This window comes from Carettochelys insculpta, chromosome 6 (assembly GCF_033958435.1).
Source record: "Carettochelys insculpta isolate YL-2023 chromosome 6, ASM3395843v1, whole genome shotgun sequence".
In the NCBI taxonomy this organism is placed as follows: domain Eukaryota; kingdom Metazoa; phylum Chordata; order Testudines; family Carettochelyidae; genus Carettochelys; species Carettochelys insculpta.
In genome coordinates, this window is record NC_134142.1 from 75,205,860 (window position 1) to 75,233,096 (window position 27,237).

The 27,237-nt window shown below is 42.9% G+C and overlaps 1 protein-coding gene across 14 annotated transcripts in view; it reads right to left on the bottom strand.

The window, feature by feature from the left end:
• Positions 1-27,237, bottom strand: part of MICAL2 (microtubule associated monooxygenase, calponin and LIM domain containing 2) — a 223,200-nt gene that overhangs the window by 173,315 nt on the left and 22,648 nt on the right. For all 14 annotated transcript variants that reach the window (XR_012645980.1, XR_012645982.1, XR_012645983.1 and 11 more), the window contains exon 2: positions 9,679-10,024. Coding sequence is in view for 9 of the 14 variants with exons in the window: in XM_074997373.1 (XP_074853474.1) it covers positions 9,679-9,942 (264 nt within the window). In the remaining 5 variants the exon portion in view is untranslated. The remainder of the gene's footprint in view (positions 1-9,678; positions 10,025-27,237) is intronic.

Here is a 27,237-nt window from a genome sequence, read left to right on the forward strand (position 1 = left end):
AAGAATTAGTTTGTTGCAAGGTTCTTTTCTATTTTCCTTTATATTTTTACCCCTAGGCATGAGGCATAAAGGCAATTTGTATCAGTGCCTTGCTAATCCAGGCCCTAAATCTAACTGTCAATCTAACTCTTAACCACATACCAAGTCAAAAGGAGATGGTTGTCATGGAGGGCACGCGTCAGAGATCAATAACATCAAGCCCATGTGTCGCACCCATCCTGTTACGGGGAGAAGCCAGCCAAGGGTCTCCAAGGCGGTACTTCTGCATACTATTGTTCTTTTCTTGGAACTTACGCATGAGGCTACCTCACTGCCATCACACTTCATGCATATTCAGGATTTCATCTCATATAAATGTCACAACTCCCACCTGTGCACCCCAAAAATTCCTAGGGTGCCAATGTCTAATTTAGTACTGGACAAGTAGGGTTAAGGTGACATTACAGGGACTGTAATACCCCACGGCATGTAGGAAAAGCAGGCTCATAAGAGGCTACCCAAAGTGTTTCTAAGGTTCTTGCCTCAATTTAATTTCTTTTCTTTGGTACCAGCTCTCTTTTTCTAACCTCAGCCTTCTTGTTCTACTATGAAACAATTCCTCCTCACCATTCGTAGAGAAGAGCAGGTCTCAACTTCTAGGATCCATGGGAAGGAAGGAGTTTCATACTTTACCGAGATATAAACTGTAATGCAAGCCATATAATCAATATGTTGTGCTAAAATAGCAAAAAAGAATAGACTTGCTGAATAATCGACTCTCTACTATTCAATATCACTCAGTTTGTACTTTTATATTAATTCAACTATTTGTTTTAAATCAACCTGCTGTGAAAGCAAAATAAAGAAAAGTCTTGTTAAATTTACTTGTGTAATCACTAGGAATCCCAGGACTACCTGTAGTCCCGGAGCATTTCTAAACACCACGGAGCTAAAGTGATTGGGACGTAGATCTAGGCCTTTAATCTTCAAGTCAGATTGGCAAATCTAACCTAAACTAGTAACTCCTTCCAAATATCCTTAAGCCTCTCCCTCACATTACAAGACTCTGCACACAGCACAGCACAATGCATGAGGTGCTCATAACACTTGCCACAACATTTTAAGCAGTTTGGGTTCCATGCTAGCCTTGCCATGGCATCTGCACAGATATAAAAAAGGCCATGAAAACACTTTTTGGCATTGCTTTCCAGAGGGAGGAGGAAGAGGAGGAGAGAAGTGCAGTATGGGATGCTGACATCAAACACCCGCAGCCATCGGTGGCACATTTTTTTCCCCATCACACCCTGGAGCAGAAACCCACAATGCAAAAATTATTTCAAGTTACAGTTACGGTGCAGCTGTATCCAATATGTATTTTTAAATGCCACGATTGGCTGGATTAAAGGAAAGAGGGAACTAGCATTCAAGCACGTACTCACACCTGCACAGACAAACTCATGCAGATGAAGAGTTGCACAAGGACAAGAGAGGAAGCCAAGGCATATGAGGTACAATGTGTCTGGCTGCAGTTATGAATCCAGAGAGGTGAGCTGACTGTATGACCCCCTTGTCAACTTCCCTTTTGTCAGCTGTAGTACAATGGAGCAGTCAATATCATCCATCCTGGGGAGAGGGGAAGAGGCCATGGACCTAGTCCACCTCCTGCCCTCCTCTACCCTCCGCTGAGACTAACTCCTACAGAGAGGTGATGGCAAGAAGCAGAAAAAAAGAAAAAAGGAAGAACTATGGCTTTGCACTCATCTTTTATAAGCTGCAGCGCAGTCCCACTGCCCCACAATGCTGTATGACCATGAGTCATCAGCTAACAGCAGATAGGACTTTGATCTTCACTTGATGGGGCCTCTTCTTCAGGGCTCAGCTCCTATTATTCTCTGGCCACCAAGGTGCTGCTAGCAGCTGGTGGTCCAGGCTGGCTGACTTCAGGGCCTAATTCCATAGCACTCACACCCACATTCACACTCTCCTCACTCACACAAACGAAAGCTAACTTCAGAGATAGCAATTCCTTTTACAGAGAAGAACAGTTAGGATTTCTTAAACTTACGTTATCTATAAACAATTTCTTACCAGTTCACAATACTTAATATAGACCTAGCAGCTGCCACAAAATGAAGGTCACGAAACAAAACACAACCACGTAGAACAAAGCTACATCCACAGAACAAAACTACCACTGCAAAGCTTACAGAAAAGTTAGAGATCTTGTAACCAAAAATGACTGAAAGTTATACAACTTATATCTGCATTGTACTGGATTGAGCGGAGACTATCTACATTTCATCTCCAGACTGGAGCCCCAAACGTGGGGTATGTAAGCTTTACTCTTGGAAAAGTAACCTCCACCAAGTTAAGAAAAGTTACTGTGTATTTCCAGGTCCATGAGATAAACAAGGATGCAAACATAAGAAGCAAGGCCATAAGAAGCAAGGTCCTGAAGGCAATAATAGCCTGGTTTGAGAAATGAAAGTTGTAACATTTGTTTCCTCAAAAGAAAATGTAGAAGAAAGATTTGGGGTTACAGGGCTCTGGCAAACTGGACAACAGCCACAGAGGAGGAGGAGGAGGAGGAGGAGGAGGAAGGGGAATTGGAAATACACAGTAAGAATATTACTGTTGTACACAGCTGTATCTGTCTGCAGCAATAGCATATTGCACTGTAACAATGCTTGTTTATCTTGGTGTTCCTAGAATCTTGTAATAAAAATAATGTCATGTGTCTTTTCATTATATTGGTAATAGCAAGGAAGGTGCTGTGCAATCAACATTCCCAAGAAGAGAGACCGTGCTCTTGTTGTAGATATGTAAAATAAACCTAATAACTCTATGCGCTGATGCATGCTGACAACAGTTATATCTCCCCAGACTGACTCTTTGCAAAAAAAAAAAAAAAAAAAGCGCAGATGCAGCAACTCCATTCATTATTAGCAGATAAAGCAGACATTGAAAACAAGAAATTTACAGGATTTTTTTAAAATCATATGGTACGTTTTTAAGTCAAGTCACTTTTGCAGGGTAGTTCAATTTGCAGTTGTATTTAAAAATTGATTGTCTTATTATAGACACTATACTTGTCGGGGGGGAGCAGCATTCCTGCTGCACCCTTTTATGTAGAAAGTGGACATTGAAAACTTCAACTGAAAATGGTTGAAGTTCCCCAATCAATGTACAGTTTTTAATGTAGAATTATAAGTTCTGAATAAAGCTGGCTTACAATGAAGACTTTTATGCAGCAGTATCTAATATAGGTTTTTATTACGTAAGTAGGGAGTGTTCAGGTGTAAGATAAGCAGAAGAAGCCGACTATTACAAAGTGTTTCCAAATTCCTCATTACTCTTTCTCCTCTCCCATTTGTTCCCTGACACTTAACTGCTTCATCAGCAGTAAAAATCAGAGGTCCAGAACACTTACTGATCTCTAGTGGTAACTCCCCCAGATTTGATTATAATTCTTATTTCAATTAAAGTTTTCCTTCTACTTCAGAACAATATTTTACAGTGCACCCACTCTGTCAGATGCAGACTACCCCTCTGATACTTGAAACACTATAACTCTCTCTGCTCATATATTCCCACCATCTTGTGAGCCTTTCAGTTTAAACAAAAGTTTATATTACAGCTAGTGACATGACAAAACCAGGCTCATTTTTTAAGTATCCAGGTTTCTGGCCAAACTATGTGCAACCTATTCGGTCACCTGTTCTGGTAACAGAGAGGTAGCCATGTTAGTCTGTATTCTAACAAACAAAACAGCACAAATGTAGCACTTTAAAGACTAACAAAATTATTTATTAGGCTTTCATGGGACAGACCCACTTCTTCAGATCTATAGCATTTCCAGTCCAGACCCAGTTATATAGCATGGGGGGGGGAGCAACAGAAACTGACAGATCAAATATCTAGAACTGAAGTAGGGGGGTGAGGAGTGAGGGATGTTAAGTGTCTTGCCTGAGATAGTTCTGAGACAAACACCTATTCTGGTGTTTGGTACACATTTAAATATGTTAATATACATCAATCAGTTTCTCAGTCTAGAACAGGAGGTGAGGTTAGGTCCCCTCAGGGTCGGGTGAAATTTCGTACAATCAGTTGCTAGGTCTCAGGCTCAGCCATCTCATTCAAATGTTGAAATATGTTACTGTTTGTATGTATTAATTGATATATAAATGCAAACACACACAGTTTTTACATTCTACTTACATGTGCCAAAAGTTCCCCCTGCCCCCATGAGCACAACTGAAATGTCCATCAGGTTTGGATTACATTAGACAGGTTGGGGGGTGGGGGAGCTGCTAATTGCAGGGATGAGAAGTGGGGTCTGCCGTAAAAAGTTTGCTCACCCCGATCTAGAGACAGGTTTTCTACCACTCGCTGCATCCGAAGTGTACAGAATAAATGCTATCAACTGTTGAGAGAGTGGGAGTATAATTTCTCCCAACTTTCAGACTATTCACTGCATTAAAACTCTCCCCCCGCCATCTTTGTTTATGCTACATCTCTGACTATCACTATTAAAACTGGATAGGAGAAGGGGAAATCAGAGTTTTGCATATGCCAAAAAAAAAGTGACAAAACGATTCTATGTGCTACAGTGCCTCTTGTATGCACAGAAATGCTATAGCACTTGTGTGTTTTAATAAAAACTTTGACACAAGCACATGTTTTTTTCTTGATAAAATGCCAGGCTTTCAAAACAGCAAAATAACATGCCCCATGTGCTATGGCAGCAGAAAAACCAGCTGGTTCTCAAAACAGGCATTGGAACTTAAATATGAGAGGCACCTCTTCTACAGAGCACAGAAAACTGCCTTACATTTAGAACCTGTTCTCAGTCAAGCATTTAATCTTATGTTGGTAAAAGAAAAAAAATTACATTTTCTTGCTTATCTGTACAAAAATAAAAAATTGAAGCTTATAATGGAAGTAACAATGAGGCTGATCAGAGCTCAGTTCAGTCTCTCTTTCCTAGACAGAAAAAAAATCTGACCCAAACTATCAGTGAAGGAAAGCAACCATCTGGCAGACCTAAGGCTGCACTGGAGAACTCTGTTTCCTTTGGTTTGGCACGTATTAGGAACACCACCCTGTGATTTGGAGTGATAGCATGTCCTTACTATTTTCACACAGTCATAAATCCAAACTACTAAAATATGGTAGTAACGTATCTCAGTGTAATCTTTTCATCACCCTCAAGCTGAAGGTGACAAAAAACTACATACAAAGAAAATAAAATACCCCAGGGATTAAATACTCCATTAATTTAAAGTTATTAAATATATGAGTGTCATTTTATTCATCAAATATCAAAAGCCAATTGTTGGTTACAGTCATTTGTCTCTGCGAGCCTGGTAGAATTATTGCTGCCATTTTAAATAAAAATCGAAGCATTTTCATTATAAAACCCAAGTATTAAAAACTTCAAAACCTCAGCCATTTCAAATCCTGTTTTCAAGAGAAAAACCCTCTATTTTGGCTGACGTTAGTCAGTCTCTCCAGTTCTAAGTAAAAGAAAAATTAATACTTTAATTCTGTAAAATAGTTCAGAATGTTCACTCGGGTAAATAGAATGCACAGGGAGTGATGTGTCGCTGGAAGCATCAGGTGGGATCCCAAATTACAGTGCTTTGGGATGTGGGAGGGAGGCAGAAACAGGCAGGAGAGAGAATCTGCCAGTGTTTCAGTTATGTCGTATTCCAATGTAGACTAAATTATGAGGCAAACTTGTTCAGACTATTCAAGAAAACAAGACCTCCAGAAAACAAGTATATTGTCTGAGCTATATTCAAAATGCTACATCTTTCAGCTGGTAAGTCACAAGTTTCTGGTCACACTTAAGACCAACGATTAGGGAAGATATTTTATACAGAACAAAATTGCCAAAATGACTCACTGCCGAGTTCTGTGTCATTGGCACATATTACACGGTGGCACACAACACAGGTTGGCAATAAATCTGCCATCTTCGACTGTGTTAAAAATAGTTTTGCTTAGCCTATGGTGCATTTTTTAAGGGGTGAAAAAAGCCACTTGCGCAGATCAGGGACAGAGTTATTCAATGACGTACGTTGTAAAAAGGAAGAAACACAGGCCTGGCAGATAAAATTGTCTTATTTTATAATTTATGAAAGTGGCTATATTATGAAAACACAGCTTGATGTTAGTATTATGACTAAGTCAAATTGACTCATGATTCATGATATCACACCCCCTCAGCTGATTCCCACCTAGGCTGTATTAATAATCCTGTTTATACACACAGGCTCTGTCTACACTAGCCCTCACTTTGAAAGGGGGATGCTAATCAGACACTATGGGATATGCTAATGAGATGCTGTAATGACTACTGCATATAATAAAGCATATTCATTACACTGCCTCATTAGCATATCCCAAAGTGTCTCATTAGCATCCCCCTTTCAAAAGGGGTATAGTGTATACATAGCCATAATGTTCTGCATATGTCATGGATTTTAAGTAATGTACCGTAATAAGTAGGGCTGTCAATTAATGCATGTTAACGCCTGTTATTAACGCAGGACAAATTTAAAACACATTAAAAATTAACTCAAGTTAATCGCAGTGTTAACTGTTAAGTGACAGACCTAGACAAAAAGCAGTTACTGGCCCTGAGGTTTGAAGGCTGATAAATCAACAGCTGTTGCTGGACGAGAATTTCAGATTCAAGAGGTTCAACCTGCACTGTAAAAATTTCATAATAGAATTTGACACTATTCTTAACCAACAATGATCACAACTAACGTACAGTACTGTTACTTAATTGGAGCGGAACACTCTTTAGGAAATAAGAGCTCATGTCTTTAAAATATTGCTGGGTATAATTACTATACTATATAGTAAATAGAAAGGACATTACAACTCACTTAGTGTGTCTAAAAAAAGTTCGTGCAGCAAACGCACAGTGACAACTTTCACAATGCTTACAAGACATTTACAAAATCAAAATTGTCAGCTTTGTCTAAACAATAAATCAAGCATGGTTTAGATCCTGGTTTAAAAGCAGCCAAAGATTGCAGAAGATTTTGGGTAGTTTGATAGGTTATACAGAAACATGTAAAAGGAATCTCAACTTGTACTATTGGTCGTTGTACTCAAAGATTACAAGTTCACCTAACAATCAGCAAAGCCAGTGGGCCCTTCCATTTTTAACCAAAAAGCCCAATAAAAGTAAATTTAAGTAGAAGCTTATTTTTTTTCATTTTTGAAAATGTATTACAAATTAAATAACATTCTTAATTCAAATTTCCCTTCAGTCAAGTCTTGGTTCTAACACCTAACAATGCTGGCATTCTTTAGTCTGCAAGAAACTGTAGGAATTGCACCCTATACTGTACGTGGCTTGCCATGTCTCATGTGACTGAACAGTGTAATCTGAGATTTGCACGATCTCTAACAGTTATTGCAAATGTTTGTGTCTCAGTTGGGAGCTGCTTGTTTCCTACAGGCTCTTTAAGTTCTTCAAAGGGCAAATTTACCAAGTGCAACAGCCTGGCTCAAGCAAGGAGGACTGTATTGTACAGCCATCTGAGTAGGCTGGAAGATGAACACATAGCCTAGGATGTTGTATGGGTAGCTATCCAAGGGAATGACAATAAGACATCCCGAGGTTTGCTATAAAGACACGTGCAAGAAAGAGAAATGAAGCTGGAATTGAGCCTGGTAAATGGGAAACCTTGACAAGTGATGGTAAGAAGCAGCACCACCCCAGCGCTCCCTTTAAAAATCCAGATTTTAGATGTTCTCTGCCCCCGCTTCCACAATTACAATTCTACAGTCAAGCCCTAACATGTGAGGCCAAGAGCTGAGCTTCCGTTACACTACCCTTCTATTAAAACCTAATGAATGCAGCATCTCCTGCCACCGCCCCCCCCATAGATATATGCCAGACATCATCATCTCCCCATCCACCACCCTAATCGCCACAAATCCCAGTGTACCCCTCTATACCATTCTGCCTCATGTATCACAGAATGTAGCTTACCTACTTTGTCCTTACAATATAGGTCAGAAGCAGTATCCCTGACAGAGAAACCAAAAGCGTACCTTGCCTACTTCCTCACTGAGAAAAGCAGCTTCCACAGTTATAGCCAATATCCAGAGGCCTAAAAACCCTTGTGAAATATATAGACTCACAGCAGTTCAGCTTTGTCTTTGTGTTCCCAGTGTTAAGAAATGCTAATGCAAAAATTAAGGGGCCAGAATGATGAGAAGTTAAAGCCTGGGGGAAAGCATTTTAGTTGTCTTTATCAGAGCTTCTCTCTCACTCTCTCCGTCTCCCTCTCTCCCCTTGTTTTTATTAAACCAACTCAGAGGAGTACTCATGTTAGTTTGTTTCAGCAAAGACAATGAGGCATCTGTGGCACCTTGTGGACTAGCAAATGTATTTGGGCACAAGCTTCAGGGGCTGGAGTTCACTTTGACAGGACTCCTTTTTATATCTTTATGTATTTATTTTTAAATGAACTAATGTCTTTTGCTGCTACTTCCAGATTCATTCTTCCAACATGCAGTCAGCTCACTTTGATGAAAGTTAATTATAGGTCTTCTGATAGACAATATAAAACATCTTACTCCCATTACATATATCCTCTCTTCTAGGAGTTATCCTACATTTGTACATAGCCTGATAGGAAATCTAGTACACACATCTTTTATACAAATACTTATACCCTATAAGTACAAATAAATCCTTATCCCAATGCATTGAATGAATACCACAGGAGGTATATTACACTCATGGGTCCTAATCCTGCAAAGTTTTACACAGGTGTTTAGAAGTTACAAATTGGAAGTGCCATAAACTCAGTGTGACTTCGCATAGGTTGTGTCTAGACCAGCCCCCAATTTTGGAGGGGATATGGTAATTAGGGTGTTGGGAGATTGCTAATGAAGTGCTGTGGTGCATATGTAGCACTTCATTAAGCTGAATCTCTCCTGCAGCAACTTTGAAGTGTCAAACTTCGAAGTGCCAGCTTGTGTGTAACCGCAGGTACTTCCAAGTCCCTTTTGGCTCTTCACAGAAGCCCGTAGCAGAGAAATGTCAAACTTTATTTTCAAAAGAAAAACAGAGAGCTTATCCCAAAGGTAAGTTTTATAAACAAAACAAGAACCCTTTCATACATTCCAAGTGATTTAAGAGCAGATTCTCCCAGACACTTTGGAAAAGTCCCAGTTCTTTAAAGGAGAGTGGGAGAAAAAAAAAAAGTCATATTGATGCTTTGCAGAGATTAAAAACAAGCATCTGTGCATCCAGATCTCCGCACATTTAGATCCTCCCACCACCAGTGAGCTGCCTGCACCCACACAGAACCCCTCTCACCCCACACCCGGACCTCTCCTCATTGAGCCCCTTCACATTTGGATGGGGGCAGAGTGTTTCTGAGGTAGGCTCAGATGCTGTGCTATGTCAATAGTGGGAAAATCAAAAATTGTTTGTATGCAAAAGCAGCAATAAAAGGGTGCTTCAACATTTACAGTTACTGTATTTTAATAGCGTAGCAACAAGGAGAGTCCATGCCACATGACAAGTCAGATCTCTGGGTTCCACTAAGCACTCTGCCAATAACAAGAGTTCATACAATGCAGAACTGTTTCTTTAGTAACAAAACTTAGCAACTAAAAATGGGTTTAACCATAAATTAGAAACTGACACTCCCAACTTACCTTCGTGTTCGTACAAGATCTTCCTCGCTTATATTCTTTATGACTTGCTCTTTTATCAAGCTTGTTCCACAAAGCTTTGGCCTTCCAGCTGGTTACCTTCGACTTCAATTTAGCATAGAAATTTCTGTTGTCCAATGGATCTAGGTCAAGTTGACGAGTTAGGATATTAAAGGCCTGAATGGTACCTTTGCATGTTGATGCTTGTACAAAGTTTTCAAACATCTGGCCACCTTGGCTGTGTTTTTCATCATCATTTTCCCCCATGTTCTGAAGGGCGTGTACACAAAGGACTAAATTTGAGCTGTGGTGCCCTGAGCCAGGTGACAGACTTCCAAGAATATTACACCTGGAAAATAATCAAATTAACATTTTCAACATACTGAAAAGTCAAAATCTTACCAATTTAAAAACCAGCTAACTAGAGACAAGCTTGCAGAAACGAAAGGCTCTCTAAATCAGCCAATGTGCAGGGTAAAGTTAGTAATAACATCAAATACAGCAGTTGCAGAAATTATAAATAAAATTATGCAATCTTTGCAATGAGGATGTGGTGAAGACCAAGATTATAACAGGGTTCAAAAAGGAACTAGGTATGTTCATGGAAGAGCGGTCCGTTTGAGGCTACTATATCAAGATGGGCAGGGATGCAAAACCATGCTCTGCCGTGTCTTCACTTCTGTTTGCCAGAAGCTGGGAATGTGCCACAGGGTATTAGATCACATATTATTCTGGTATTCACTCTCAAACAAACACCTGGCACTCACTGCTGTAAGACGACAAGACACTGGACTAGTTAGACCAAAGATCTGACCCATTATGGACATTCTTACTGTTTTTAATGTTAAGCATCAGTTCATTTCATAATGACCATTATGACTGTACTTAAACACTCTCAAATGAACCGGTTTCAAGGACAGCTCATTCTTCCTAAAACTCCCATATTAATCTAATGACAATCATTTTAGGCCTTACTCTCCTAACTAGAAACCCATGTCTTTCTGAAGGCTTCAAGCACTAATTGCTCAGAAGCATCCCTCATCCAGAATTGTAGTCACAGCCTTGAACCTCTGAGAATCCGTCATCAGTCAACACTACACTATTTTAAAACAAGGATGTCCAATTACAGGTAGGACATTCATATAAATCTAACCCAGAACAACAGATTCAACCTGAGGGTCCTGTTTATTCTGTCATCAGCTGCATGCAGACAACATTTAGGATGATGGGAGCATCACACCCTGTTACTCCAAAACTGATATTCCAGGGAAAAGAGCAACCACAAAAACCCACTCTGCTCTTGCGACCCCCATATGAACCACAGCTGAATGACAAAGAATCTATTACTCTTTAGACCAAAGGAGTTAGTCCTGGATTCTTTGCACATCATTATTTAAAATGATCCAATTCATGTAATGAGAGTGTTGATACTATAACACATGACCCTTCCTGGTAACATGTTCCTCCCGGTCACACCACGTGCAGCGAGCTGAGAGAGGAGAAAGGTACCACAATAACTTTGTTGAGTCACTCCCAGATCCTACTTTATCCTCTCGTTCTGCACTTCAGACACCCCCCACTGAAGTCATCCCACGTTAAAAAAATATACATATATTTCCAAGTCAGATTCTTATTTTCCCCAAGAGAATGGAGATGGATTATTTAGCTGCTTACAATGGGTGACAATGTACCAAGACTCAAGTGCAGAGTTTGATGTGGAGCCACTGCCCCACTCCATACTATAAAGGCATTATCAACCATTCTGAACACTCAGTACCAAAGCAACTTTGTTTAATCTCCCACATAAGTAGTTGGCTTTTAGCTTTAAAATAAAATACTGAACATGCATCTACAAAGGCAATTTACAATTGCTCACAAACCATTCATTTTCTTTCCACGTTTGCTTCAAGATAGAAGCCAACATAATCAATATTTAAATTAAGAGGAAATCCATCACATAAATCTTGCAGTCTTTCAACACAAATGAATACACACAACCTATAAAGACTCCTGTGGGAAGAAACAGGAACCATTTCGAATGCTTACTTTTGTGACAATGCTTACAATAAATAACTTTTGCTTTTACATCACTCTGTTGCCATTTTAGGGTATCATAAATTTCCAGCATTGAGAGTTTGTACCTTTTCTTGGACCTAGTGCCATGATTAAATACTTGTTGCAAAGAGTAAGTCAGGCAGCTTCGTTCTGCACACACACACACCCCCAACCACTTCTCCCTTGCTCCGGCTCTCACAGGCACTAATCTTTGTTCTGCGCGCGCGCGCGCGCGTGCACACACACCCACCCACCCACCCACCCACCCACAACCACTTCTCCCTTGCTCCGGCTCTCACAGGCACTAATCTTTGTCAGGAATCCTCCAGTCCCACTCAGCCCCTTTGCATGTTCAAATCCAAGGTCATTAACTGTTAGCTTCTCGAAATGTGGAAGTCAGCATAGAGAAACAAGACTTGAGTGGCCTCCTTTCTGTGGAGCTGTTTCATGAAACGTGAGCTTTTCAAAAGAATCCTACAACTATTTCATATGGGCAAAGTGACAGACATTTACTCATTGGCTGAACTTCTTGCTTGTTTATTTAATAGTGTTAGAGGTCAAGTTTTTCATAAAAGCCACAATTTGTGGTTGAAAGGTAGGAAGATTAAGAGACTGATTAATGGGAAATCCACACTGCTGCTCAAAAACACTCTGGCTGACAGGCGACAAAAAAAGACGACATTGGTTTGAGGGTACACAGTGCACAAAAGAGGAAACACTGATGCTCTCCAGACAGCTTATTTAGGGTATTAACTGCTATTTCACTGGGATATTGCACATGTTGAGCTCAGGAATGATGCTGGCCCACTGGGGCTGAATGGAACAATTCCTAACCACAGACAAATGTATCCTACTCAGTACCATCTCAAATCCTTTTATTCAAGAGGAAAAGCAAACTCCACCACCACATAAGGAAATACTTTCTTGTGCTCGGATGTATTGCCACTTCTACATTCATGTTTTTAAAATGCAAATTGTTCTCGAGATGAAACGTTGTTGGAAGCCCAAAAGGCACATCATGGCAGGGGGGGAGGGATAGCTCAGTGGTTTGAGCATTGCCTGCTAAACCCAGGGTTGTGAGCTCAATCCTTGAGGAGGTCATTTAGGGATTGGGGCAAACAGATACCAGGGATAGTGCTTGGTCCTGCTGAGAGGGCAGGGGACTGGACTAGATGACCTCCAGAGGTCCCTTCCAGTTCTAGGAGATGTGTGTGTTTCTCTAATTATAAATAAAAATCTTTAACTGTACTACACAGGTGACACTGACAACACTGAAACCATTATCCTAGGTAAAGACACAATTAAGTAAATTAAACACACACCTAAACATCTTTATTCCAAAAGGTAAATTTGAGAGCATGGTAATATGTGGGCAGTAGAATGGACACACTTGCTGGGGCCCTGGGCAAGGTTTGGGGACCAGGGGTTGTCTCCAAACTTTTGGAGGAAGGTGAGTGGGGAGGGGGGGCGCGGCTAGGACAGCCAGCCCTTAGTGGTGCCTGGACCATGCCACATGCTTCCCCTGCTGCCAGCCCTCAGAGCTGCTGGGAGTGCTCCACACAGGCTCCAGCAGCAATTTAAATGGCTCAGGGGTCCATATGCAGCCACTGTAGTCAGAAGGCAAAGGCTCTTTCAAATTGCTGGGACCCAGGGCAGTTGTCCCTCCCCTCTCCCACAATCCATTGTCAGGCCTGTACAGGAGAAAAAATTGGAGGGGGGTCCTATTGTTTGGTGGTCAGAACCTCCCTTGCCTTCAGTGATTTTGGGTCAGGCTGAGAACCGGGAATTATTGCCCATTAATTGTAATACATTTTAAGTCTCATACCAGGACTTGACCCTCTACAAAAGTGTTGACAATACTGTGGAAGATTTTGGCACCATTCCTGCAAACAGCTGCAGCGGATGGAAACAAGAAGGGAAGCTGTGGGGAAGAACTGATGTTTCTCTTAGCCGCCCACCTCCACAAGTTTACCTTATGCTATCGCCAACTAAATACGCTACACGTAAGGTGAGGTGCCAGCTAAAGCATCTTTTAGGATCCCTTGTGGCTATGCAGGAAGAAGGTAAAAGATCCCATTGGCTTTTTATAAAAACAAAAAATAACCTGGACAGTTGAGATATAAATGCCAGTTTCTTTGGTAAACATTTCCCTTGCCAATGAAATGGATCAAAAAGTGACCACTTTTGTGTGAACTCCCACCAATAGCACAAGGGACTAGTTCCTCTGCCACCACTGCTATTTCTAACGCAGTATCTTATCACTGAAAAGCATCTGAATACACCTGGCACTGAAGTGGACACAAAATATTGGCAAAATACACACTAGAACCATGTTCATTTTTGACTGAAGGATACAGTAGCATGTGCAGAGTTTAAAACTGACTTTGCTACTTAAATTTTCATGGGGGTTGGAGGTGTAAAAAAATTCAAAAGCTGTCTGTTTAAAATGAAAGTTATTTCTTAGACACATTATGCTGCTCTCTAATATTTGAGAACATGCTTCTTGAGTGGATTGTAAAAAGATTAAATGCCAAGTATTTCAATTCCTTTAAATCCTGATTTCACTTCAAAATAGCCCTAATTCTTTCATGCTTAGTGAGAGTAAAACTTCTGTACTGAGACTTTAGTTAGCCACGCAGAATACAATAGACTTACTGTTCTTAACCTTAAGTGAACATTATCAGAATTGCACAAATGAATGGATTCTGCAGAATTTGTAGTAATCATTTACTTTGGCCTTTCTCCGCCTCTACACGATTTCTGTTCTACCTGGGTTTATAAACTGTGATAACACAGAACCATGCACAATCAGCAGTAGTAGTAGGCATCCTTCAGTCTGCATAGACTATGGATTGCGCCCTTTAAAGTTTCAATTGAGGACTTCGTTTACAGAGTCTATTGTGACTATAAAGACCCACACGAGAGTGACAGTCCTTACTGCATCTCTTGCAGATGTAGTGGGTGTCTGGCAAGTCCTTATTGTGTTTTCTGTGCGCTCGCTTCTCCTCTGCTAGCTGTCTGATCTTCAACTCGCCCTTCTGAAAGCCCTTGTGTAACCCCTGCCTCCATCTGCTGCGGTCGTCTGCTAGTTCTTCCCAGTTGTCCAGCTCGATGTCTACCTCTCTGAGGTCTCTCTCACACACATCTTTGTAACGCAACTGGGGGCGTCCGGGAGGTCTTTTTCCAGAGGCTAGCTCACCATACAGGATGTCTTTTGGAATCCTTCCATCATTCATCCTGTGGACGTGGCCAAGCCAGCGGAGTCGACGCTGCCTGAGGAGGGTGTGCATGGTTGGGATTCCAGCTTGCTCGAGGACAGCAGTGTTGGTAACTCTGTCCTTCCATGATATTCCAAGGATGCGCCTGAGGCAGCGCAAGTGGAAGACATTCAGCCTCTTTTCCTGGCGGGCATACAGGGTCCAAGTCTCGCTGCCATAAAGGAGGGTGCTGAGGATGCAGGTTCTGTAGACTTGCATTTGGTGTGAGTGTACAACTTGTTGTTACTCCACACTCTCTTGCCGAGTCTGAACAGAGTTGTGGCCGCTTTTCCGATCCTCCTATTTAGCTCAGTGTCCAACGACAGGGTGTCAGTGATGGTGGACCCGAGGTAAACGAACTCGTGGACAACCTCTAACGTATAGTTGTCAATGCTGATTGATGGGGATTCAGCAACATCCTGACCGAGTACGTTCGTCTTCTTTAGGCTGATCGTAAGCCCAAAGTCCTTGCATGCTTTGGAGAAGCGATCCAGCAGTTTTTGAAGCTGGTCTTCTGTGTGAGACACTACAGCAGCGTCATCTGTGAACAGCATGTCTCTGATGAGGACTTCTCGAACCAGCAACTGTACCAAAAAGCAATTTCTGTTGCCTGGTCTCATTAACGTGTGAAAGCTTGGTACAATTACAATTTAGATTTCCAAGTGAAACTGTCAGCAACACGTGGCTTTTTAGGCTTTCCAAATTAGTTTCTACTTATTTTAAACATTTTGTTTTCACTGTCATTGTTTTAAATAGAAATATTTATAATTTAGAGGAAATCAATGAATCCCACCCCCAACTTCCTGAATTACAATAAAAGAAAAAAAAAAAGTTTTTTTAAGGTGTTTAAGCTATTCTAGTAATAGCAAAGCAGAATCTTTCTTTGTGTCACTTAGAAAGCTAGTTAAAATACATAATCCCAACTACTCAAAAGATTATTTACTCTTGACTCTGAATTTGTGCACAAGCCTAAAATTCAACAATGACCAAAGATGAACAAAGCCTCACAAAGTTGCCTTCCTTTAGAAGCACCTGGATCAGGTGGTGGGGCTGTTTGTTTTTGTTTGTTTGTTTGTTTGTTTTGGATTTTTTAATTAATGTTTGGTTGGTTGCTCAGGTTTGGTTTTGTTCTCATTTCTATTAAAAGCTGACTTACACAAACTTCTACAAAATAATTTTTGTGGTTAAGTATGGAATTCAAAACAGTTCCGACTGAGACACTCTGTGCTTATGAACTTACGAGCTTATACCAAACATATTATGAGCTTGTTTTTCTGGAGTTATATGAGACATTTTAAACACGAACCTTCCAACAAGTGCTGCTCTGACCAGCTAACCTGCTGCATCTGGAATCAACGATAATAAAAATATAGCTAGAAGCTTGTGCATGAGTACACTTTTCAATGCACACTTCCATACCTTCACGGGAAGCATCTATTCAGTCTACCAGAACTCTGCAGATTAATTAGAAGTAGGATTTTCATTTATTTTTATCTACAGGCCTAGGCATATTTCACGTACGAGATCCAGCTTACACTTCTAGTACAGAACAATTTCTTCACACAGTCAAACCAGCACTTTCAGTTTTATCGTGGAAGTATATGGTACAGTATCCTCCATGTAACCCGTACCACTACAATGGGGCCCTTCACTCCCCTACAGACCAGGGGTGAGCAAACTTTTTAGGTCAGACCCCACATTTCATCCAGGCAATTAGCAGGGACCCCCAACCTGTCTAATGGAATCCAAACCAATGGAAATGGCACTTATGTTCATCTGAAAAAATACCCCATTGGGCCTGTGTAAGAAAATATGTAGAATGTTAAAACAATTAGTCAGTATATTAAATCTGAATACACAGACATAAAAACAGTAACATATTTCAACATTTTAATGAGATGGATGTGCCCCCCACCCCACCCCTAGGAAAGTCCACTCTCCCAACCTGAGGGGACCTGCCCTCCACTTTGCACACCCCCGCTATAAACCAAAAAGATCCAAAGTAATGGATCAAGCAAGTTAGCTCTGGTGTATAAGCTCAGAAGCAGACGTGAACTCAAATCTCTACACATGGCTTAGTCACCTGAGGAAGACAAAAATCACACTACATTAGCATGATTTATACAGTAGCCCCATGGACTTACATGATTCCGACTCGAGTTTCTTGAATTAACGCAAGTCATAATCACGAGTGGCACTTGCGAGAGCCAGGAATCTGACCAGCGCTACTCCCAGGAGTGGCAGGGAGCCAAGAACCAGGCAGAAGCCTAGCTCCTGGCTCCCACAAGTGGAGGGGAGCCAGGCTGCCACTTGATTCCCGGCTCCCTGTCACTTGAAACTGACCAGCACAGCAGATTCCCAGCTCAGATTCCAGGCTTCCACAAGCGGAGGGGAGCTCTGAGCCAGGCTGCCACCTGGTTCCTGGCTCCCCGCTGCTCACAGGTGCAGGGAGCCAGGTGCAGCCAGGACAGGGGGACCGAAGGCAGGGCCCCTTTCTGCCCACAATTTTGAAATCCAAACAAAAGTCAGAGACCTTAAACCGAACTTGCAAACCATCATTGATGCACATACTCCTGACCCGCTTGAGAAATCCCACCATCCTCTGATAGACTCATAGAATCACAGAATCCTAGCTTGGACCCTGTACGCCCGCCAGGAAAAGAGGCTGAACGTCTTCCACTTGCGCTGCCTCAGGCGCATCCTTGGAATATTATGGAAGGACAGAGTGACCAACACCGCCGTCCTCGAGCAAGCTGGAATCCCAACCATGCACACCCTCCTCAGGCAGCGTTGACTCTGCTGGCTTGGCCATGTCCACAGGATGAATGACGGAAGGATTCCAAAAGACATCCTGAATGGTGAACTAGCCTCTGGCAAAAGACCTCCTGGACGCCCCCAGTTGCTCTACAAAGATGTCTGCAAGAGAGACCTCAGAAAGGCAGACATTGATCTGGACAACTGGGAAGAACTAGCAGATGACTGCAGCAGATGGAGGCAGGGGTTACACAAGGGCCTTCAGAAGGGCGAGATGAGGATCAGACAGCTAGCAGAGGAGAAGCAAGCACACAGAAAGCACAATAAGGACTTGCCAGACACCCACTACATCTGCAAGAGATGCAGCAAGGACTGTCACTCTCGTGTGGGCCTTCATAGTCACAGTAAACACTGTAAATGAAGTCCTCAATTGAAACTATAAAAGGGCGCGATCCATAGTCTATGCAGACTGAAGGATGCCTACTATAGGACTGGAAGGAAACTTAGGAGGTCATCTAGCCTAAAGCAGGATCAACCTCAACTAAATCATCCCAGCCAGAACTTTGGCAAGCATCTTAAACCTCTAGACATGGAGATTCCACCACCTCTCTGGGTAAAGTATTACAGTGCTTCACCACTCTCCTGGTGAAACGGTTTTTCCTAATATCCAACCTACCCCTTTCCCCCTGTAACTTCAGGCCATTGCTCTTTGTTCTGTCATCTGTCACTGCTGAAACAAGCCTCTCTCCATCATCTTTAGACACATCCCCTTCAGGAAGTTGAAGGCTGCTATCAAATCGCCCCTCACTCTTCTCTTCTGCAAACTAAATAAGCCTAAGTCCCTCACCCTCTCCTCTGAGGTCATGTGCTTCAGCCCCCCCAGCCATTTTTGTGGCCCTCCACTGGAACCTCTCCAAGGCATCCACATTCTTTCTATACTGGTGGACCCAGACCCGGATGCAATACTCCAGATGAGGCCTCACCAGTGCTGTACAGAGGGGAATAGTAACTTCTATGGATCTACTGCAAATGCTTCTCCTAACGCACTCCAATATGCCATTAGCCTTCTTGGCAACAGCAGCATACTGCTGACTCATATACAGCCTCTCACCCACTGTAATCTCCAGCTCCTTTTCTGCCACACTGCTGCTTAGCCCGTCAGTGTTCAGCCTGTAACAATTCTTGGGATTCTTTCATCCCAAGTAGAGAACTCTGCACTTGAACTTCCTGAACCCCATCAGATTTCTTTTGGCCCAATCCTTCAGTTTATCTAGGTTACTCTGGACCCTATCCTCACCCTACAATGTATCTACCTCTCCCCCTAGCTTAGTTCATCTGCAAGTTTGCCAAGGGTCCAATCCATCCCCTCATCCAGGCCAGTAATAAAGTTATCGAACAATACCAGCCCTGGAACTGACCCTTGCGGCACTCCGCTTGAAACCGACCACCAACCAGAAATGGAGCCATTAATCACTACCCTTTGGGCCCGACTTTTGGGCCAGCTTTCTATCCATCTTATAGTCCACGTACCCAATCCCTACTTCCTTAACTGATGGACAAGAATGTTGCAGCACACTGTATCAAAAGCTTTGCTGAAGTCAAAATATATCACATCCACTGGCTTCCCCATGTCCACAGAGCCAGTTACCTCATCACAGAAGCTAATCAGATTGGTCAGGCATGACTTGCCCTTGGTGAATCCATGTTGGCTATTCTTGATCACTTTCCTCTCTTCCGAGTGCTCCAAAATGGATTCCTTGAGAATCCCCCCATGATTTTTCCAGGAACTGAACTAAGACTGACCGTTCTGTAGTCCCCTAGATTGTCCTGCTTTCCTTTTTTTAAAAGATTAGCACTACATGTGCATTTTTCCAATCATCTGGGACCTCTCCCAATCTCCATGAGTTTTCATAGATAACAGCCAACAGCTGTGCAATGACATCTGCCATTTCTCTCAGTACAGGGATACAGACCCAAATATTGCCTGAACAAGGATTTGCAGATGCAAATATTGCGTATGAATTGTCCCCACATTTCCTACAAAAAAGGTAAGATGTAGCAAGCAACTATATATTTCAAAGGTAGCAAATGTGGCACTTCATTGATACTATCCTATTTCTGGAATATTTAAGCTTTTTTAGCTTGAAGTTTCAGTGTTAGGACAACCAAGTTCTTCAGTCTAATTACCATTTTGTGATGCCAGGCACTACAGAAGTAGTTACTTCTGATGATGATCTCAGCTGGTCCTCTTTATGTTAGAAGCCAAGCATTGTTATTGTCTTTGCTTTACACTTTAACCAACACGCTCAGCGGAGACAACCGAGATTAATATTTTGTAGTCTGTTCTTCATTCTGTAAATCAAAATGCCTCACAGTAAGTGCTCTTTAGGTACAGGTTAAGCCTCTCTAGTCCACCAGTCTCTTGTCCAGCAACAGCTGCAATCCAGCACAATTTTAGTTAGCTGGACAACCACTTAGAGCTCTGGCTAAGTTTCCTGTGGTCCCATAAATTGCGTTCATAGCCACCAGTCCTGGCTCTCAGTATTCTGTGCTGTTATTTAGCTCTGATTTCATCTCTAAATCAGAGGGGTAGCCGAGTTAGTCTATCTTCAAAAACAACAAGAAATCCTGTGGCACCTTATAGACTAACAGATATTTTGGACCATAAGCTTTCGTGGGCTTTTGAAGCGGGTCTTTGCCCATGAAAGCTTGTGCTCCAAAGTACATGTTAGTCTACAAGATGCCAGAGTACTTCTTGTTGTTTTTAACTTCTAAATACCTTTTAAGAGCCCCGTAAGCAGTAGAAGTGTTGGTAATGCTGCTAGGAAATATTGACCTCCCATGGTCCAGAAAATTCTCTCATTTGGCACTGGTCAGGTCCTGAGGGTGCCAGATTAGAGAAGTTCAACCTGTATGTGGAAAAAAAATGAGCAGGTTCAACACTGAAAGTGTTGTACTGGATTAAGGCCTCTAGACACAGTAAGCAGTAAACCGCATCATGGAAGGAATTTCTACTTTTCTAAGATTAGCATAATGGCATAACATACAGATAATGAGTTTGTTGTTTTCAATTTGTAATAAACAGAAGACGCCAAGTGGGGAAAACGGGGGAAGAAATCAAATTGTAAGCTTTTAGTCACAAGCTGCCAGTATAATCTCTGTTAGTATTTCCCTGTAGAATTAGGGTGTGCACATCAGTGGCTAATTTGAACATATTACCCAGCTGTGAATTGTAATTAGCAAAGAGTAAGGTACTCAAACAGTGCACTTCTCTGTATATCTAACCCTAGGAAATTAACTCAAATTTGTTACGGCTGATTTTCTAGCAAACTAGTTTGTAAAGTCGAAGGTGCATATACTGGTAAATGAAGTCAATAGTGTGCGTCTCCATTAATGTTGCAAGTTTTGACTTCATCGGCAATGCACTATAAATATATTTCCCAGGTCCTGCTGCCCTATTGCATCACGGGTTTGTGCTCCAATGTGTGACGGGACCAAAACGTGCCACAGGTTATTTTGGGCGTGTGCCCAGCATCCCATAGGGCACGTCTCCTCCCACTGTCTTTGGAGAGCAATGGAAGAACGGGTTTTCATGCCCCTTTTTTAATACCCATGCAGACAACTGAAAAGGTAGCACGGAACCTGTGCAGCTTAGAACAATTATTATGGGCACCTCAGGCGTCGTGCTAGGGCCCAGGCAGCCTTGAGAACAATGAAAACTTTGAGGAGGACATGGACATATATGAAAGGGAGACACTGAAGAGGGAGAAATGGGGGGCTGCTGGCTGTACTCAATGCTTTATTCACTGTGGAGTGCTGGTTCTGGTGCCATGAAATGAGCTCAGACTGGTGGGACCACATTGTTCTGCAGCTATGGGAGAATCAGCAGTGGTTATAAAACTTCCGCATGTTGTTGTGAGCATTGGTAGATCATAAGGGCCATTTCACCAACACCAGCGTGGGATGGTTGGGAAGGGTGCATGATGTGCACATATTTAAGAACTCTGGTCTGTTTAGAAAGCTGCAGAATCGGGACTTCCTTCCCAGACCAGAAAATCATCACTTGAGATGTCAACAGTGATTCTGGGTGACCAAGCTTACCTCTTACGCCTTTGGCTCTTGAAGCCATTCACAAGCAGCTTGCAGGGCAGTAAGGAGCAGTTCAGCTACAGGCTGAGCAAATGCAGAATGGCAGTAGAATGTGCCTTTGGCTGTTTCAAAGCCAGATTCAGAAGCCTTCCAATTTGGTCAGATCTCAGCAAAGGCAACATTCCCCTCATGGTGGCAGTCTGCTGGGTGAGTCATAATTTTCATGAGAGCAAGTGGGAGAGGATTTCATGCCTGGCTGGAAGATTGAAGTAGACCACTGGCTACTAATTATGAGCAGCCAGACACCAGGGCAATAATGAGAGCACCGCTAATCAGTGACGCTTTGAAAAACAGCTTTATGAATGACTGGACAGCAACGTGACTGTCATGTCTGTTGCTCTTAAGGAGGCACCCCCTGAATGATGTCTGCTTGTCTATGAAGTTTCTAAACCACCGTCCTCCCCCACCCCCGGCCCCCAACCACATGTGACATAAGCAGTAAAGACACTGCTTTTTAGGCTTGATTGGTTTTATTCAGGGGACTCGAAAGGAGTTCATGGCATGGACTTCGGGTGTGGGTCTGCAAAGGCCTTTGGCCAACACCGGTGGGGGAACGTCAGCCTTCTGCTCTCAGAAGCATCCCTGGGAGTGGAATGCAAGGCTGCCCTTGACTTTGCACCCCACACCCTTGGGTGCCAATTGGGGGAGGTTAGGGAACACGGTGAGGAGGGCATGTGGTTCACCAGGGACTGCAGTTGGGCTCTGTGCTCCTGTACCGGGCACTGCAGGAGCTCTGTTTGCTGCCTCATCAGCTGCACTATCCTCCCGAGTCTCCAATTCATGCTGTCTGAGGGTTCCTCTTTCATCACAATCAGCTTGTCTCTACTCTAGAGTGGTTATACTCTGCATGTTTAACTGCGCCTTGTCCTTGTGGGCCATTTCCATGTGCTCTATGAATGTGTCTTCACACATTTGTTTTCTCCTGCAAATCTGTGACAGTCTACATGGGGAGGGGGTAGTGGAAGGGGACAGAAAGTGGTGGTCAAAGAGCACAATGTTGAGCACACTGCAACAAAAACAAAACATAAACAAAAGACCAGACATTAAGGAGATCCCTTTACTGTAGATAAGTTTAACACCACAAAGGAATCGCACGAAACAACCCCTATGAAACACAGTAGGGATGTATTCCTTGCAGGTCATATTCTGACAAGCACTACACAGTGATCTTAAAGGACCTGCTTGACACGGTTCACTTCCAGCCATGGTAAAGCACAGGCTGGAGGCATACTTCCAAGCCTGCAATTACAAAAGCAGATTCTGCAGATGTGCATGCTGCAAAGGGGCAGATGGAGAGATCTGGGGGCTGTGTTGGTGTCCGGAATCATGTACTTCTCCTTCCGTTTACTGTGGCATTGAGCCTTTCCCTCCCCCCCACCTCAGAACACATGGAAAGATACAGGGTGTGGAGGCAGGCATGGCAACATAGTTGTGCTATCAGGGCTCTGTCTCTCATGCAGTCATGGTTTGCTTCTACTCCCTACTCTGCTAGGACAATGAAAATTTCCCCTTCCCCTGGCAGCCTGGGGAAGGGAGATTGATGGTCCAGGCATGGTGGAGCAGCTTGTTTCTATCATATAGTATCTTAATACTCTTTCTATTCTTCTTTTAGGTTGCAAAAAGAGATATTAGTCTGCTTAGAATGAGAAAAATGGATAAGGAGCTAAATGTTAACTCAATGTGGGTACAAGGCTGGTCATTATGCTGCACTGCTCTGTGGTGCCATGATGCCACATTACTTACTGGTGGCTTGGCAAGGAAAGGTGTCCTATCGAGGTGGTCAGAATAAGGAAGGCCTCCTCAAAAACCTTGTGAGAAGAATCAGAGTATCTCTGAGAGTTTTATGTACATTAGCAAGGAGAATCAGTGTTCTGTCCCCAAATACATTAACAAGCAGGGGCCGCAGGTTATGTAGGTACACAACCCACCATAGATTAAACCCAATTGCCTTAACCCACTTGTAGCATTATGAAAAATGAGAACTCACCAGAAGTGCCCTCCCCACCATTATGGTCCAGCTACAAAATGTCCTGGGATGAGATCCAACATTTCAAAAGGCTCCTGGCTGTCGGCGAGATCAGCTGACCATTGTCTCCCTCCCCCTCATTCACCATGTCGTCATTGCTGTTGCCAGAGGCTTCCTGAGGAATTTCTTTGGAGGTATCCACAGACTCTTTGGTGATCCTGGTTGCGTCATTCCATAGAACAGGGTTTCTCAACCCTTTTTTTTTTTTTTTTTTTTTTAAAAAAAGTACCCCTTTTTCAAAGGAAAACAATTTAAGTACCTCCAGACTTCTCTCACATACCCCTGAGGGTATACATACCACCAACTGAGAAACATGGTCCTAAGGTAATCTGAGGTCTTGAAACAAGTGCAATTCAACTTTCTAAATTACCGTACCCTTTTCAGGAGACAGATTTGCTTGGCACACCTCCAAATTTCACCTCATTTAAAAACTACTTGCTTATTAAAAAAATTCCAGAAGACAACGACTGAAAACTTGCTGACTTTCAACCATCTTATCAAATAAATGAATTGGACTAGAAATATTGTACTTACATTTCGGTGTAAAGGCATATAAAGCAATAGAAACACGTCATTGTCTGAATGAACTTTCAGACTGCACTGATTATAGGAAGGATGTGGATACACTGGAGAGGGTCCAGCGGAGGGTGACCAAAATAATTAGGGGGCTGGAGCATATGATTTATGAAGAAAGGTTGAAGAAACTGGGACTGTTTAGTCCGTAGAAGAGAAGACTGAGGGGGGACTTGATAAACAGCCTTCAACTTACTGAAGGGAGATTGGAGAGAGGCTGTACGAGGAAGGAGAAAATCCAGTTGAGTGTCTTTGGGTTAAGCTTAGAGGTGATGTTGTAGTTGGTGTCTGCTATAGACCGCCAGATCAGGGAGAAGAGATAGATGAGGCTTTCTTCAGACAGCTGAGTGAAGCTTCCAAATCACAGGCTCCGGTTCTCATGGGAGACTTCAATCATCTGGACATTTGTTGGCAGACCAATACAGCAGCACACAGACAATCCAGGAAGTTTTTGGAGAATGTTGGGGATAACTTCTTGGTACAAGTGCTGAAGGAACCGAGCAGGGGCCGTGGGCAACTTGACCTGCTGCTCACAAACAGGGAAGAACTAGTAGAAGAAATAGAAGTGGGAGGGAACCTGGGTTGCAGCGACCATGAGATCGTAGATTTCAGGGTCCGGACGAAAGGAAGAAGGATGAGCAGTAACATACAGACCCTTGATTTCAGATGAGCAGACTGACTCCCTAAGAGACCGGATGAGCAGTATCCCTTGGTAAATGAAGATGAAGGGGAAAAGAGTTGGAGAACTGGAAGTATTTTAAAGTCTTACTGAAGGCACAGGAACAAACAATCCCGCTGCGTAGTAAGAAATGCAAACATGGTAGGCAACCAGCTTGGCTTAACAGGGAAATCCTTAGTCAACTTAAATTCAAAAAGGATGCATACAAGAAATGGAAACATGGACAGTTAACTAATGAGGAGTATAAACATACAGCTGGAGAATGCCGGGCAGCAATCAGGAAAGCGAAAGCACAATTGGAACTGCAGCTGGCAAGGGATGTGAACAGTAACAAGAAGGGTTTCTACAGGCATGTGAACAATAAACTGATTATTAGAGAAGGTGTGGGGCCATTACTGGATGAGGGAGGTAACCTAGTGACAGATGATGCAGGAAAAGCTGCAGTACTCAATGCTGTTTTTGCCTCAGTCTTCACGGACAAAGTCAAATTCCCCATGACAGTCCTAGATGATGCAGTATGGGAAGGTGGAGAGCAGCCATCTGTGGGGAAGGAACAAGTTCTGAGCTATCTAGAAAAACTAGATGCGCACAAGTCCATGGGTCTGGATTTAATGCACCCGAGGGTACTGAGGGAATTGGCAGGGGTCATTAATGGCCAAAAGGTTCAGCATTCTTGAAGACTCTTGGAGATCGGGGGAGATACCGGATGACTGGAAGAAATAAAACGTAGTGCCCATCTTTAAAAAAAGGAAAGGAGGACAATCCAGGGAACTATAGACCCATCAGCCTTACCTCAATCCCTGGGAAAATAATGGAGGGAATCCTCAAGGAATCCATTTTGAAGCAATTGGAAGAGGGGAAGTGATCAAAAGAAGCCAACATGGATTCACCAGGGGCAAGTCCTGCCTGACCAACCTGATTAGCTTCTACAACGAGGTAACAAGCTCTGTGGACATGGGAAAGTCAGTGAATGTGATATGCCTTGACTTCAGCAAGGCTTTTGATACAGTCTCTCCAACATTCTTGTCCATAAGTTAAGGAAATATGGATTGGATCCTTGGACTATAAGATGGATAGAAAGTTGGCTTGATGATCGGGCCCAATGGGTAGTGGTCAATGGCTCAATATCTGGATGGCGGTCTGTTTCAAGTGGAGTGCCGCAAGGCTCGGTTCTTGGGCTGGTGTTATTCAACATCTTTGTTAATGACCTGGATGAGGGACTGGGTTGCACCCTCAGCAAGTTTGCGGATGACACAAAACTAGGGGGAGAGGTAGATTCGTTGGAGGGTAGAGAGAGAATCCAGAGGGACCTGAATAAATTGGAGGACTGGGCCAAAAGAAATCTGATGCGGTTCAATAAGGAGAAGTGTAGAGTCCTGCACCTGGGGTGGAAGAATCCCAAACATTGTTACAGGCTGGGGACTGACTGGCTCAGCAGCAGTACGATGGCAAGGGACCTAGGGGTTATGGTGGATGACAGGCTGGATATGAGTAAACAGTGTGCCCTTGTAGCCAAGAAAGCTAACGGCATACTGGGGTGCATTAGGAGGAGCATTTCAAGCAGATCTAGAGAAGTAGTTATTCCTCTTTATTCGGCACTGGTGAGGCCACATCTGGAATATTGTGTCTAGTTTTGGGCCTCCCAGTATAAAAATGATGTGGATTTGCTGGAGCAGGTTCAGTGAACGGCAACAAAAAATGATTAAGGGTCTGGAGCACAAGACCTATGAGGATAGGCTGAGGGATTTGGGCTTGTTTAGCTTACAGAAGAGAAGAAGACTTAGAGGTGATTTAATAGCAGCCTTCAACTTCCTGAAGGGGGGGCTCTAAAAAGGAGGGTGAGAAACTATTCTCAATGGTGTCAGATGGCAGAACAAGGAGTAATGGTCAGAAGTTGAAGAGGGAGAGGTGTAGGTTAGATATTAGGAAAAACTACTTCACCAGGCGGGTGGTGAAGCATTGGAATGCATTGCCTAGAGAGGTGGTGGATTCTCCGTCCCTTGAGGTTTTTAAGTCTCAGCTGGACAAGGTCCTGGCTGGGATGACTTAGTAGGGGTTGAACCTGCTTG